At 39.7% G+C, this 17,217-nt stretch overlaps 1 protein-coding gene across 1 annotated transcript; it reads left to right on the plus strand.

Moving 5' to 3' along the window:
* Positions 1-272: 272 nt before the first annotated feature.
* Positions 273-12,302, plus strand: atpaf1 (ATP synthase mitochondrial F1 complex assembly factor 1; the record flags this gene model as incomplete). Its single annotated transcript, XM_080769771.1, has 10 exons — positions 273-484; positions 832-940; positions 1,186-1,245; positions 1,373-1,435; positions 4,214-4,264; positions 6,324-6,371; positions 6,525-6,620; positions 7,410-7,517; positions 8,212-8,382; positions 11,627-12,302. 9 exons carry the CDS (start codon positions 273-275, stop codon positions 8,380-8,382), a joined length of 918 nt encoding a protein of 305 aa, XP_080625897.1. The 3' UTR covers positions 11,627-12,302.
* Between the last annotated feature and the right edge of the window lie 4,915 nt (positions 12,303-17,217).

Genomic DNA, 17,217 nt, shown 5'->3' on the forward strand with positions numbered 1-17,217 from the left:
TTGATTGCAAATTGTATTAACAGTTTGTACAATGGGTATACAATTCAACGAAAGTACCCAATTAGGGTAACTTGGTTGTTGGTTCAAACAGTACTGGTCCATAGCTCTAACAGGGCTAATGTCTTATCTGATCTCTGATCAGAATTGAGGTAACACACAGCTAAAGTTAGATTTGCATTTTGTCCTCTATCTCTACAGGTAGGCCTATGTTGCTTAGAATAGAACCCCGGAATGAATAAGCAGTGAAGAAACCGTTCCCAGTCGGACCATTGATGGAGAGTGAAGGTAAGATGGCGGCGGCTATGGTGCAGATGTCCTGTTGGTATCGTGGGATGTTAGCGGTCAGAAGCGCAGGCATCACTCCCCTTATCCCTGGTCTGGTTCCGACCCACTTCAGAACCTTCTGCGTCAAGCTGCGTCCAGAGACGCTGGAGGACAATCCTTATTACAACAAATACCAAGACAAGATCCGCAGGCTTCGCAGGTAAGCTAACATGCTAAACATGCCTAGTAAACCCTTGTATATATACTCTAAGAGTAAACCACACAGCCCTGCGCTTCAGATGTTCTAACATCAATTTGATTGCGATTCAAAACTGTGAAAATGTTGACAGTGTTTGATTAAATATATGATTATACCGTTGTGTTGTCACTGTTGTGTTAAACATTTAGATTTAGATGACCATTTATTTTGTATTTAGTCCCTGTAATACCCCAACGGCCCAGTAGATGTCGATGTTTCTTAATTTGTGTGCACCATCCTGAAATATGGTGCTATTTTCTACTGATGGAGATAGAGAATTGTTTCACTTAATTTGAATATTTTTTTAGTGCCAAACCCCAGGAGTTTAATGCACGACTGGAGAAACGTCATGAAGTAAAGAATGAACCGATTGGACACTCTAAACAAGCAGAGTTTGTCAGAATGATGGAGCAGGAGGTAGGCTGTCTGTCGTGTTGTACAATTGTACTCAACATGTATCAAAAATGCTGTTAGAATCATCTGATCATTATTCCGATAGTGCTAAACAATGTTTACTAACTATGCTATACATCTGGATATATGAATGTGAATGATGGTGAATTTAAGATGTAAATGTTTACTTACTATGAGATGATATACATCTAGATATATGAACGATGTTGATGAATAAGATGTCAATTTAAACGTCAATGTTTTTATAGCTGGACAAGAAAGACCGTCAGTCTACAGGAGGACACTCTGGAGGCTTTACTAAAGACAAGGTAAAAAAAATAATCATGATCAATCATGATTTTATTCTATTCTTGATTAAACCAATTAGTTTGATTGAATACATTGTTGCAACCTTACAGAAATCTCATGTAATGCCATGAATTGTTTCCTGTTCAGACGCTGGGATCCATCTTGAACCTGGAAATGATTCACAACAACACTAGAGATGAGATCTCTGAGGTCAGTGTGAATAGATTATAAATCCATGTACATAGTACTGCATACTGTATCTGTATTATATCATTCACAACAAGACTGGAGATTTTGGAGGTCAGTCTGGTCAGATTATGTATTTAAATGGTGCATTTATATAGCGCCTTTATCCAAGGCGCTTTACATAGATTGTGCATTACATTCACCCATTCATAACTCTGGGGGAGCCCGGGTTCGAAATGCCGACCTTGCTGTTACCATCTGGAGACTCTACCCCTGAGCCGCCACCGCCTCATTTATTTAGGACTCTTTACATCAAAAACAAACAAAATAAATTAATTGATCATTAAAATAATCATTCTCTTAAAATGCACACGGCCCAGCTATCTGACCACTGAAGACGGCAGCTGAATGCTTGTCCTGTTCAGTGGTCATGGGTGTGCAAGTTTCTGCTATTTTCAGTGATGTCTGAAGTTTCTGAACACATCATTGATTTCATAGTATGATACATCTTGAATCTTAATAGTGTGACTGTGGACAGTCAGTTCTAAAGATCAGATTTAATAATGGTGTGTGTACAGTCAGTCCTAAAGATCACATTTAAATTGGGATTAGCCTACCATACAGTGTGAACACAGCCTAATATCTGTACGGAAGTGTCTTCCTAGATTTAATCACTTACTGTAAGGTGTAAGCCCTATTTTACAAGCCCACAATGTGGCCATGTGATGTGAGTGGAGAGACACATGGCTCTCTTTGTGTACGTAGCAAGTGAACTAACAGTTGTGTGCAGAATTCTGTACTATATCTAATATATGGGAAACTTCGACAGGAAAAGACTCGCTCACTATATAAAAAGAAGTACAACTCCTTAGACTGAGACTTAGAAAAATATTTTTAAAAATATTTTATCATGCTCTGTGCTCATGGTGCTCTGCTCATGGTGCTCTGTGCTCATGGTGCAATTAAAAAGCAAACGTTTCGGTCCTCAGACCTTCGTCAGTGCTATGGTTTTTCACAGACAAAGAGCTTACTCTTAAAGAGCTCCAAAACAATACAGCTCAGGTGCTGAGAATTACTAATTGGTGACATCACCTGATTGTGGCCGTGGACATTAAAGAAAGGATATACAAAATCACAGTTATATAAGAAACAAGAATATTGCATATATCACATGTTGACAGACTTATACAATCACTTTTTGAATATAACTTTTTACTTTATAGGTAGCACTGGAGGGAGAGATCTTCATTCAAGCCACCTGGATTGACAGACTTTAAATAAAAAATCCATCTAGATTCAGTTTGGAGGAGTTTAGTGTCTAAATCACCCCCTCTTCTAGATTTCTTAATTTGATCAATGATGTAAGACAGATCTGCTATGGAGTGACCGGCTTCCATGAAGTGTCTGGGGACAGGAGATTTGATGTCCTTGCGTCTGATGGCACTCATGTGTTCTATGATGCGTGTGCGGACTGCCCTAGATGTTTTGCCTACGTACTGTAGATTACATTTACATGTGATCATGTAGACTACATTAGAGGAACTACAATTCAGAAATTGTCTGATAGTGTATTGTTTGTTAGTAACTGCACTTGTAAATGTGTTCGTTTTCTTGGAGTTTTTACAGGCCACACAATGTAGACAAGGGTAGAAGCCGGTGACTCCATCCAACCGCCCCGTGTGTTGCTGGGGGGGTATGTAGCAGTCTACTTTGAGTACTTTCACCATATAGTCTCTGATGCTTTGAGATCTATATAGATCTCAAAGCATCTGTCTTACACAGCCATTGATCAAATTAAGAAATCTAGAATTTAGACACTAAACTCCTCCAAACTGAATCTAGATGGATTTTTTATTTAAAGTCTGTCAATCCAGGTGGCTTGAATGAAGATCTCTCCCTCCTATACCTGCTACCTATAAAGTAAAAAGTTATATTCAAAAAGTGATTGTATAAGTCTGTCAACATGTGATGTATGCAATATTCTGTATATATTCTATATAACTGTGATTTTGTATATCCTTTCTGTAATGTCCACGCCCACAATCAGGTGATGTCACCAATTAGTAATTCTCAGCACCTGAGCTGTATTGTTTTGGAGCTCTTTAAGAGTAAGCTCTTTGTCTGTGAAAAACCATAGCACTGACAAAGGTCTGAGGACCGAAACATTTGCTTTTTAATTGTACCATGAGCACAGAGCATGATAAAAAAAAAAAATTAGTCTCAGTCTAAGGAGTTTTACTTCTTTTTCTATACGGTGAGCGAGTCTTTTCCTGTCAAAGTTTCCCTTATGTTTTTGAGACCACTGCTACCGTAGTCAAGTTTGAAGAAAAAAAGGACGAAGAAAGGCGCAACAGTTTTCTCAGTGCTTCTATATCTAATATATAACATAAATATTCTCTTATGGGGTCCCTGGAACACAATCTGTTCAAACTTCAAACTGGGGTTTGTGGTAGTCGAATACATTTACATTTAGGGCCTGGACATGCACATGTTTGAGAATCACTGTTATGTATTTTAACTGTCAAACTGAAATGAGACAACCCATTTGTGAATCTAAACTAATCTGGAAATATAATAAAAATGAAAATAACTATGGAAAGATGCTCTGGACTGATATAACCCCTTAGATATAAGCATGTATTGTCTTGGTTTAGAACTAGATAAGGGGTTTTTATTCAAATGTATTTAATATATGATGTATAATGTCATTTGATATAAGTATAAGCTCTTTGATATGTGACATACAGTATTAACAATGATTTGTAAATACGAATAATATTGAATCTATTTTGTCTCTTTTAGCTTTGGATGAAGTATTATTCAACTAAGGACACAATCAGTGCAGTCATACCGGTGAGCTTTTACACATGGATTGTTTCAGTGCTAATGATAATATCAGTATGTAGTTCATATTCATCATACTATGGTATGTATGTGATGTGAAGTGTGGCTCACTTTATGCCATAATCATCCAGATTAAAACAAAATATTTCACTTTATGCACAATGGGCATCATTTATCAATGGAGTGTATATTCTGCCTTCAAGGAATGAACGTACACCATGGTCCATGTGAGATTTATCAAGTGATCCTATACAGCCAATGCCAGCGTAAAATTGGTCGGAGCTGTGATAAATGTCACGGCTGAAACCGACCGTCATTTAAATATTGATCAAAACGCCCTGATTTTCCAACATGAACAACTGGAATATATGGAAAGCCAATAAGAATACGTTTCCCCCATTCGCCTCCCACTGCCTGTCATGTCCGCACACGCACATACAGTAAGCACGCACCTACTTGCAAGTTAGTGTGCATTTTGGGACACTGGCAAGTGTCCCAGTGTTTGCCAGTAGGATTATTCTGTGAGGCTACAACCTTTGTCACATAGTAGCAGGCTACATGAATCACACATCACACTGATCACAGTTGCATCGCCATGAATGGAATACCTTTGTAGTCTATATTAATTTAACCCATTCTTAAGAAGTGTGCAGTGCACGTTAAAGCAGTCATGTAGGGGTCTGCGATCCCCTGTGAGCCTTGACTGCTGTGCCTGAGTACTGCCACGTTAATGAGAGCCTGGCAAGGCTTATGGAGTGATTGACGAATTAATGCATGATCATATGGATGAAGGCTGGTGTGTTCTTGGTGGATGGTTATACAGTATCTCCAATCTCCCGGTGGTCCGAATAAATCCAGTCAGTGTTAAAGGAGAATTCCATACTAAAAGGCTTTCTTACCTTTCTTTGTAGTTGTTACGTCCCCATCAAAGAGGTCCAGGTCTTATTTTGTGCAAAAGCTCCTTATTGGCTATTTCCCCTACCATAAGCCCTAAATGAATTGCATTGAATTGAATTGGATGTATGGGGTGTTGTGCTAATTCACTTATTTCCATCGCTCAAAATTATATATTTTTTGTATATATCCTCTCTTCATAATGTAAATAATAACCCAAGCGGCACACTTTACTACTTATTTCGATGTAAATAAGCGAATTAGCACAACACCCCATACATCCCATTCAATTCAATGCAATTCATTTAGGGCTTATGGTAGGGGAAATAGCCAATAAGGAGCTTTTGCACAAAATAACACCTGGATCTCTTTGATGGGGACGTAACAACTACAAAGAAAGGTAAGACAGCCTTTTAGTATGGAATTCTCCTTTAAGATATTACCTGCACTGGGCACAGTTTTGGAGCGTGTGGTTTCTTCTATCCTTAACGCAGGTTGTTGTACATAACTCCATGGGCGTACTATTATATATACGTTTGGAGAAATGGAGACCTCACTCTCCATGAAAGATTTAAACAGTGGCGTCGCCGCCCGAAAGCCCAAATTGTATCTGAAGGACTGTTAAAGCACTTTGGTGAATGTTATATGCTAGTCATTGTCACTTGGAAATAAACTAGGCGTGCATGTCCATTGATGCCAAAAACAAAATGCTATATTTCCACAGAGATTGTTTATAAGTGTGTTAATCATCTTGCACATATGCGCTCAAATGGCTGAATGATTAAGCATAATTATAATTGTTACATTGTAAACATGTTGTTTTTAATTGCGTGATTTTAATTTCTTGTAGTACAGTTGGAAATATCCTACCAATTGTATTGGTAGGATATTGGTATTAGTTTTAGAGCTATACATTTTAGGAGTGAATACATATTTGTTTAGATGCCTGTCAGCTGGTCAGACAATGCTCCACCGCTTGTCTTATGATATAATTGGCAAGTTCATAAATGAAGCCCATAGAATCTAGAATATATGAAAAATGTCAAATTACGGAAGAAAATTAACTTTTCCACAATATTCTGAATACTTCCTTGTATGATATAATAATAGCAGATCTACAAGACTCTTGCACCATTTACCAAACCTTAAATTGTGTTTCTTTCCATCCATACAGACCCAGACGTTTGAAGTCATGTTCAACAGAGCCAAATCCTGTCCAGTGGTAAGACCCCCCCCGCTCCACCGCACGCACTCGCGTATTGCCTATACCTGTGAGAACATAAAAAAATGTTTTTATTAGTTTCCTTATGACTTCCTTATGACCATAATGTCTTCCTGTGTAGTTCCCTATGACCATATATGTCTTCCTGTGTAGTTCCTGTACGCGTTGCCTCAGCGGGAAGGATACGAGTTCTTCCTGGGTCAGTGGGCAGGGCACGAACTTCACTTCAGCTCCCTCATCAACGTCCAGGTACGCTCACATCTGTTTTTCATACACTCACGGGCCGTTCTCATTGGCTAGTGTCAACGTCCAAGTACGCCTGCCGTTCTCATTGGCTAGAGTGCACTGGGAAGCGAGCTGGAAGTTCCATGGAAGGCATTAAGTAGTACAAGTGATTTTCTTTGGTACTAGTTTGGATGGACCGGTATCAGTCAAAAAGGAGACATCGAAGAGGTGGGGAGGATCAACATATGGAATGTCGGAACAGGTCAGCTCCATATATGGAGATCTAAGGGTTTGATGTTTGGAGTCACTGACGGACTGACATGTTTTTCATAGTAATCTGCGACCTACAGTCGCAAAGAATAGTGTTATAAAGCTCTATTGTGATAGTACTCATTGCTATGTAGTGTAGTGTTTGCTCAGTAACGGGAGTCTCCACTCTCCATGTCTCGCCGGCTTTTTATTAAACAGAAATTCATTTTCAGAAACCGGATTAAAGCCCACCACACACCGGCTGTGTCCGCCGCGCTGCGCGGTGGACACAGCCGCCTCCATTATTTTCAATGAACCTATCGCACACCGGCTCCGTCCGCCGCGCCGCGCCGCCCGGCGCGCCGATAGAACACAGTACTATTTTCCAGGCGGCGCCGCGCGGCAACGTGCCGCAGACGGTGTGCGATGGGCTTCAGTTATGTCAGACCCTAGGCGAGCATGCTCCCAGCCAGATTCTCTACCACTATCCTGAGCTCAGATTATTTTATTGTTGTTATAATATTAATATTAATTAATGTTATGTTATTAATGATGTTATGTTAGTCCCAAGGAGAGCACGCTCCCAGCCAGTTGATTCTCTACCACTATCCTGAGCTCAGCAAAGACAAGGGAATCATCCTCATGACTGCAGAGATGGACCAAAAGTTCATAGTAAGTAATGCATGGCCAGGCTGTATAGACCGCCGAAGTCCTGACGTCACTCACTCATCCCCTGGTTCTGCCTGGTTCACGGAAGTAATTTCTCTATGGAGAATAACATGGGATCATCTTAAAATCGTTTAATTTAAGCATTTAAGGTGTTATTGTCAGGGAGGTGTCTCTGTATCGTTTGCGACAGTCAGTCACTCGTATATGATATCTGTTTCTACCGAAAATGTAACTAATTCAGTAGCAGTAACAATAGCGTTTTCTCTCAGTCACTTGATTCTTCATATCCATAGGAGTGAAATGGCCGGGATGACATATGTTTATTTTTCAAACAGTTCTTATATGAGGCGATCTAAAATCCCCCTATGGGGGTTACAATGCAAATAAAAAGTACATGAACCCGTGGATTTGTGCCCTCTACTGATATTGACGTCAGACTTCGGTGCTCTATTGTACCTCCCATTTAGTAATGCAGGCTATATGCTCCTACCAAACAGCCCAAGTTTGTTCAATTTCTAACTAAGATTATATAGTATATGGATATATTTTATCTACACAGATTAACAACAAAAAAGACAAATCGTGACTACTATTTCTGGTTTAACGGTGTATTATCTGGATGGGGAGAAAAAAACATTCTATAATAAATGTTCAAATCAGTTAAATGTACCATTCTGACCACTTCCCCTTTTTACAGAGCGTCCACCAGGCCCAGTGCCTGGCCAATCAGGTGCAGCTGTTCTACGGCACACAGAGGCAGGAGACGTTCCGATTGGTGGAGGCGTTCAACCACAGTCAAACGGACTTCAAACATATGTCTGTCATCGCTGAACTGGAGCAGAGTGGACTGGGGTCTGCTGCCTCTTAGGTATCATACTAGAGGGAGACGGAGAGACCTGCTGCATGATACTAGAGAGGGACAGGCTGAAAGTATAGTTCACTTATTTGTATATACAAACATGTAAGCGTTTCCCATTCCCATGGTTTGGGAGTAGCTTGCACACAACATACTGTATATATAGTATACTGTATGTGGATGTTTACTGAGTGAGAGATCACAGTAAACGTCCTAAGTCGCCTTCCTCTGGACTGGGAAGAAAACTGCAGCCAAAAGTTTGACATGTGAGTGCTGTGACTTCTTTTCCTTTGTGTCTAATGAGCTGTCGGGTTGTGTTGTGATATCTGTGTGATAGAGAGAAGAAGTGAGTGCTGGCATTTTCTTCTCTCTCTCAGTTATCGTCGAGCCTTGCACCTATAAGGATTTATTCTCTAACCTGGAGTGTTGCGGGTTGTCTGCTTCGGCAGTCGTTTTCTCCTCATATCTGTGTGATATAGGCATGTAACGATACACTCAACTCACGATACGTATCACGATATGAGGTTCACGATACGATTTTTCACGATATTTTTAACACAATTATTTTCCAGACAAATGGCAGATTTTGTTTTAAAGGATTTATCTTCCCTCCAAGCTTTTTTCACAATTTCTTTTTTAACTACATTGCAAAAGTAGCATTACTTTTCATGTAAAATTACTTAATTTCTGTGCAACAACTGTAAACATGCTTTCATGTTTAAACCTAGCTCGAGTTAACATTTATTTTCTTTGATGGCATCTTAGGATAGATGTAAACCTATTTGACAGTGCAGAAACATAATTGCCTTCCTTGATGTATTAATGAGCATCAATAACGACCATCACCTGTGTCACAGACACATACAGCTCCCCTCTGCGGGCCTCTACTACTGAAAGTGACTGCATGGAGTCTGTCTCATTTCTCTCCAAAAGCATGCGAATATGATGGAATATGATTTACAGCTTTTTTTGGAAAATCGATATTAATTCTTAATAAATCGATATATATCGATATACGATATATCGTTACATGCCACTGTGATGTCAATGTAAAATCTGTGTGATGTTGGTGTAATGTAGGAGTCTTGATTCCTGTTGAGTCTCTACAGAGCCGAACCGACTTTTATTCAGCTCTAAAATAGGAGTATGAATCGGCCCTAAGCCTCCACCAGAGGGGGCTAAAGCCCCCCCTTGCCCCCTCCCTGGAGCCGTCCGTGCAGATTCCGTAGCGGTTTCATGGTCGCAGCCTACGTATTTCCTGTAGGCGGACTCGACGTAGCTGCGGGGTTTAAACCATAGAGTATTAAAAGGATAGAGACTAAACTAACGCGAAGCTCCGCCCCCTCTGCTATTCATGTCAGTGGAAGTTGCTCAGTGGCGTTTTGAAGCACCCGGAAGGCTGCCGGAAGTACCGTCTTTTCGCTGATTCAGCATTTCACCGAGGTGCACTCTGGGTGCACTTCCGCATTTGGACACCAAATGTTGGTGTCCAAATGCGGAAGTGCACCCAGAGTGCACCTGGGCTTTACATTGGGCGCTCGGTTGCACGGGGTTTCCTCGTCAAGAATCCACGGGTCCGCCTGCAGTCCTTCCTCTTACCACTAGGGCCCAGCGCTTCAACATTGGAGTGCATAGCTGGCCCCTTGGTTTAAACCCTCACCAGGCGCACCTCTTCCACTACAGTGAACGGTAGAGTGACTGATGTTAGTTTGCCTCAAACTTTACTCTTTTACCTGCTTTTTTACTAACACTAACATTACAAAGATGTCCAGAACATCGAGATGAACCTGTGTAGTTTATGGCTGCTCTAACAGTAGTGGCAACATAAAAAATAAATAAATACGGAATGTCAAAATATCCGCCGCGGTGGCTGAGACCAGAGCCATTGAGTAATGTTTGAGACAAAGCAGTGAAAGGTCCTGAAAGATACATAATGTCAGTCTTACCCAGTCCCATACCCAATCTTTCTGTTTTATGAACACAAGGCTGCTGTATTTTATACCTCATACTAAGCATTTAAAGTATGAGGTATAAAGTACAGCAGCCTTGTGTTAATAAAACAGAATTTGGTATTGGGTTAGACTGGCGTTATGCATCTTTCACTGCTTCGTCTCAACCCTTACTCAATGGCTCTGGTCTCAGCCACCGCGGTGGATATTAGACATTCCTTTTTTCTTTTTTTTTATGTTGCCACTACTGTTGGAGCAGCCATAAACTACACAGGTTCATCTCGATGTTCTGGACATCTTTGTAATGTTAGTGTTAGTAAAAAAGCAGGTAAAAGAGTAACGTTTAAGGCAAACTAACATCAGTCACTCTGCCGTTCACTGTAGTGGAAGAGATGCGCCTGATGAGGGTTTAAACCCCGCATCTACGTCGAGTCCGCCTACAGGAAATACGTAGGCTGCGACCATGAGACCCGCTACGGAATCGGTCTATAGACGAATCCAGGAGCGGGTCTCATGGTCGCAGCTTACTTATTTCCTGTAGGCGAACTCTAGTCCGCCTACAGGAAATACGTCCTACGTGCTCCTGGATTCGTCTATAGAGAAGGAAAGAGAGTTTTACAGCATATTAGGCTGCAATATTTTATATTAAAATATATAAACTATTTTTGCTGGCTACCCCCTGGAACAGAGTAGCCTACAGTTTTTTTTTTATGAATCTATTATGTTAATAAATATCCCATAAACTCAACAAAACATGTCTGTTCACAGGGTGGCAGTCATGTACAAGAAATAATTAGATGATTATGTGTGTGAATATAATTATATATGCTTAAAATTGTTATAATTATAAAATTACTGTGTGTATATATGCCGGTATACAATGTAAGGAAAAAGCCAACTCGGATCATGACAATGAACACAATATTTTGGGCAGATCAAATCATTAGAAGAAAATAAAGGCAGGAGACAACACTATTTGTTTTGTATTTCTTCTTATAAATTCCCAGAGAGAGAGATATAAATGGCATTAAATGGGGGTCAGTAGCCTCTGCATGTCAAACTGGGGGGCCTTTTCAAATGGGGTCGCGTGAGGTCGACTCGGCCCCCAGCCTGGTACCCTAGTCAAAATATGGCCCTCGAGGAGCAGTAGAGGGTACAGTAGAGGGACCGCCACACGGTAACTGTCATTTCTCAACCGTTTCGGACGCTGGGCGGCACGGCCCCCTGGTCGCGTTCCTGGGGGTCTGGAACTTCCCCACCACCGGGGACTCCCACATGGTAACTCTGTCATTTCTCTACCGTTTCAGACACGGTGTGGCTCGCCGGCACCGGGCCGGCACCCTGGGTGCGTTCCTGTGGGTCTGGAGGTGTATTGCACTGATAACACTGGGTGTGTTTGATATAGGTACACTGACCACACTGCCAATACAAACTAATAGCTGAGTGTGACCCCGGTGTGCAGCTAAATTCGCCCCTAAAAATATATATAATTTAAATGTTAAAATGATTTGCCTATAAGGTGACTTGATTGACATAAAAAAAGGTCGGCTCAAACCCACAATACTTTTTTTTATTAAGTCAAAAAAGTGTGGGCACCCCTGCTGCAGGACAGGACAGGTGATCGGAACATCACAGTAAACAAAGCACAGGCATTCATTGTAAATGCACATTGTAAAACAAACCATTAGGAAATTGCACAATGCACATCATACAATGCTAAATGGTTTGAAAACCTTCTTTTTATTTTAGTTATCAGGCGTTTGTGTTAATCTAGTGGGTTGAGCTATCCCCTCCTTGTGCAAATATGCTCCACCCTATAATCAACCCTATTCTGTAGTGTACAAACAAACCAAAATACAACTGTCATTAAAACAACATGACAGCAGCATCAGCTACTCAGCAAGTGGCTTGATGTCCAGTTCCAGTGAATATGACACACAGTACGGAATAGTCTTCCATGTAATCCATGTGTGTATAGTGCAGTTTGGGATTAAATTAAAAGTTCCTACTGTATATCCAAAATAACAGGTGGAAAGTAACTACCGGTAAGCACATTTAACCTACTTAATAAGTAGTAATTTTGAGGGGTTTAGTTTACTCTAGTATTTGGGGGGAGTATTTTCAATATTGGGGCACAAATGGCCAACTATATAGGTTTAGAAATGCGTAAAAAGATCTACCAAAGAATCCAAGCCTTAAGGTATAACATTTCAATTATCGTAGATGCCTGACCTGGAACTACACTGATTGTGTACCTCGGCTGAAATAGACAAGAGCTAGGACCCAGAGTTTCTGTTTCTAGATTTGATTGACCTTCCCAACCAAAGAGCAGAACATTATTACTGGTATGTTAAAATGCCTCAGTGAAAACGGTTTTGATGATGCATATTTGAAGCAGGCAGCAGCACTTAATAGTTTCATTTGCAAGTGATGCTGCCAGTGTCATGTTGGGGCGGAAATCTGGAGTATCTTAAAAAAAAGCTTAATTGTGCACTTATTTAGCGCCTTTATCCAAGGCGCTTTACATAGATTGTGCATTACCACGCTCGCGATGACGTTCAGTAGGCTATTCTGTCGTCTGATAGGATCCTCTTACATCTCTCTCTCTCTCTCTCTCTCTCTCTCTCTCTCTCTCTCTCTGGGCAGAGCGAGCGTCTTTCTTGTTTATCGGGAGAGAGTCGAGGGGGGAAAAACATCTTCATTCACATAAAGGAACACCGAGACACAGGCTATTTATAGGAGAGGTTACAGTAACACCTGTAACCGATCGAATGCTGTGACTCGTCGCCGATTGTTGACTTTTACATTTTATGGAAATTAATTGCATTCTCTATTCTAAGAGAAACGCAGTCATATATATATATTGGCGATTATGGAAAATAGCATTTTATTTGCATCACATTTGATTGATGCACATTCAGATGAGTGAATGTTTTTAAAGGACAACTTTCGTTTTTTAGAAATCAGTTAATTATTAGTTATGTATGTAGGACCTATAGTTATAGTACCTACATAACTGTCAAAGCAATTTAGTCGAATTGCAAAACGGCGACCCCCAAAGTCGCAGGATTGGACGGGGCACATCTCTCAGTGTAACACAGAATCGACGCTCCACCTTTCCCCGTGCAGCAGGAGGATGACAGCTGTACAGTAACACATCATTACACAACATAATTGTACCTCTCCATTCATATCCGTGCCGCATCGCGCACACAACGCGGACGGATTTGAATGAACAAACCGGCTGGAATATTGACAACTTCACCCACGAAGACAATCTAATAATTAATCCCTTGCATGAGTTGATCTCTCCTCCTGCTCATCATCATCATCGCCACCAGGTGCATTCATTCAACATCTCTACCGTGAAGACTGAGGTGAAATAAGACCAGAGAAACCAACCCAGTTCAGAGGTAATTAAAGCTCCGTTGATTGTGCTCTGTATGTAATTAAAATAATGCTTAATTGGCAGTGCTGTTACAGTAATGATAATGCGATTAAAGCAGACACCTGGGGTGCGAACACATTTTTCGGTTCACCTAAAAGAAAAAAAGACAGGCCTGCAGTGCACACGGCTGCGTCTTGAATGATGAGCTTTATTTCCAATCATCTCATCTCATCTGTAGCTAACTCTAGTCGATAGGCCTATTCATTATCAGTGATATATTGACGTGCAGGGTAGGCTATACCTTTTAAGTCATGCAAACGTCTTTTTAGTTGGATGTTGACACCAACTTGTTCTAATTTGATCTGCTTTAACGTTATGGCCAGGCCACCCAGAAATAGACAAACTGCATGGCTTTTAAAACCCATACCGTATTTAGTTTACGGATTTCCAACGCCATAAACCAATATGTGACTGATGGGTGGACTGTATGCCAGCCAGTATAGTAGGCTATAGATAGAGCTATTCGTGCTAGAATTAATACTTGTAATTACAGATCAATGTATGCTAGAACCCATTATGTTTTAATGTGTGGACACACTGGACAGTAATGACAGCCATATAGGTTACTTTATGCATGCTAGAATAAACCTACCATAGAATGACTGCTCTCTAGTCTGAGTCATCTATAGGCGTACAGTAGACCAACAGTATTAGGCTGCAGGCTAAGCTAAACATGGCTGTGTTGGTTTATTTCGACACAAATGAAAAACTATTATGTAGATATATGATCACTAAGTACAAAAGCAAATTCCACCAGTTGTTACTGAATCCCACCCTCACTGCATTCAAAGGTACTGTAATGGACGTTGTTTGCCCCTTAAAATAAGTGTTAAATGTATCTATGGTCTTCTGTCATAATAATAATTCTGTCATCGTTACAATAGATGTGTGTGTTGTTCAGTGACAGGGTCGCTGTCTCAAAATACACTCAAAATGCATCTTCAGGTCATGGTACCAATTTCGTCTGATCAGGAGACAGATCTCATACAGGATATGATTAAATAAATCAATGAGCCAACAGAATTGGAATACTATCAAATTGAAACTGATGAATTGCTACTAATTTGTAACTGAAACTGAAAATGCATTTTCTGTTTAATATTAAGAGCTGGAGAGACAGGGAGACCCCTGTTATTGAACAAACTCCATAGCAGTGATTACGATCAGATATAGAGCTATACGTTTTTAACAAACATTTTTGTTTTAACCAAAATATTGCACTCACTCTTATATTTTTTTTGGACCCGTAAAGGTCCAATTGGTTCAATTTGTACACTACACTAGTATTCTGAGCTAAATACATTGAAGATTTGTGTTTAATTCATAGGTGCATCAATATAGAAACAAACTGGCCTCAAATTGAATTTGTATTCCCAAAGAACATATAACCGGCCAACAAAATCATTGTTGCATCGTAGTGTAATACTTTACTAGTATCTTATAAAGAAAGTGTCGTGTATTGGGGTCCATGGCCCAATTTGCCTATTCATTTGGGGTGAGTGTGTCGTAGACATGAAAATGTTCGAGGACTGCTGCTTTATCCAATGATGGCCAGGTTTACTTTTTTATTTGATTCCAGCCTAAAGTAAAATCAGCCATGTGAACAAACTGTTTCAGACATGTTTTTCATCTCATCAATATATCCATCCAAGATTAGATACACTTTGAGAGATTGAGTTTTAAAGACGGCGAAATGTTGTCTGCTGGAAACCTCATTATGTCCAAAACTGTTACTTTATAGCAAAAATAGCAGATCTACGAGCTCAAACACGATGTCACTGTAGTATGATGAAGTACTACATAGGACATTAATTTACGGGGACAATACATTTCATGCTTTTATTTCTTTGTGCCTTGACTATTGCAATGATGTGTTAAATGGGCATTTCAATTTCAAACATTTTAACATCTACTCGAGTTTCTGCACCGTAGGCATTTTTTAAGTTGCTTGATTAAAATCTGGCCCGGGAAATCTCAGTGACAGTCCCACATACAGGTAGGTAGGAATCGTGTGGACAGAAAAAACTTTGCATTGATGAAACCAGGTACAATGAATGCAAACTAATATATATTTCTATTCTTTGAATGTTATGTTTTTCCACTTTCCTCTTTAGTCTTTTTGATTTGACTGAAACATGTCTCACGTAAAAAACGTGAAACATGAAAGCACTCTTGTTTGACTGTCTCCATATATATATTTTTTTTCTTAACAAAATATCCTACAGGTGCCACATTCAAGGATGGTGCATTTAATTTAATTTATTTTATAGTTCACACAACACGTTATCATATTTTATATATGAATCCTTCATTCTGAATGGTCAATCACTGAAATCAGTGGTGTGTTATTTCTGATAATGACTGCTCTGCCCTATAACAGACCATTCTAAACAAAAGCTCAGCACCTGGCTGCACTGCTTGAATTTATTCTATATCCAACATGACAGCCATGTAAACAAACTAATCGATTTTATTTTCATCAACACTAAATTGTTTTCCGAGGTATGGCTATTCTGACAATCCACCCATGTTTGGTGCGGCTTGAAATTGATTCTATATCCAACATGACAGCCATGTAAACAAACACACAACTCACTCATTCTTGAGATGAGGGACAAAAGTGGAAAAAACATGTCCCACACATAAGAGCCTTATTTTATGTAAAAAATAAATTAATTCATAAAAATAAAAGCACTTGCAAAGTTAAGTGTAATACAGTTGTGTATTATTATGCCCTTAATTTCATTATAATTGTTTTCATATTCCATCTGAATTAGTTAAAAGCAGGCCCTGTACCCAAAAAGGCCTGTATTTAGCCTGTCCCCAGCAAGTGGCCACAATTTCAAACTGCCAAAAAAGTGTCTAATACTGTCACAATCACATAAATATACATACTAAATTAAAGTAGATTGTCAACAACATAGCAAATAATATACACAGTTAATTTTAATTTATATTTTCTATTAAATATCTCATATCAAATGTTCGTCCCACGTCTCCGTCAACTCCGTCAGGTTTTTTTAAAGTCTTAAATTAATCAGAAAATATTGTCGACAGATTTAGCCTGAAGACTCCTTTTCCAAGTCCCATTTATATTTGTTGCAACAGTGGAGTACCTGGTCTGACAAGCATTCAATTGTTTGATATTTTAAACAAACAATGTTGATAACAATGTGGTCACAGCTTTTACATGTCAACTCCGTCTGCACATTTTTATGATCTTTGTTAAGAATTCCAAAATAATGTTTATTATTTTAGTTTAGGGGTTAGGTTTAGCTAACAAAATTAAGCAAAAACAAAATGGCTACATTGTACTAAAGAGGGTTAAGATGAAAACAAATGCCATTTTGTCAACTCCGTCAGACGTCAACTCCGTCAGATTTTGTGTCTGACGGAGTTGACGTGTATCTGACGGAGTTGACAAAAGTGTTCCTAAAACAATAAAATTAT

The sequence above is a fragment of the Protomyctophum bolini genome, assembly GCF_963924005.1.
Source record: "Protomyctophum bolini genome assembly, chromosome: 8".
NCBI lineage: Eukaryota > Metazoa > Chordata > Actinopteri > Myctophiformes > Myctophidae > Protomyctophum > Protomyctophum bolini.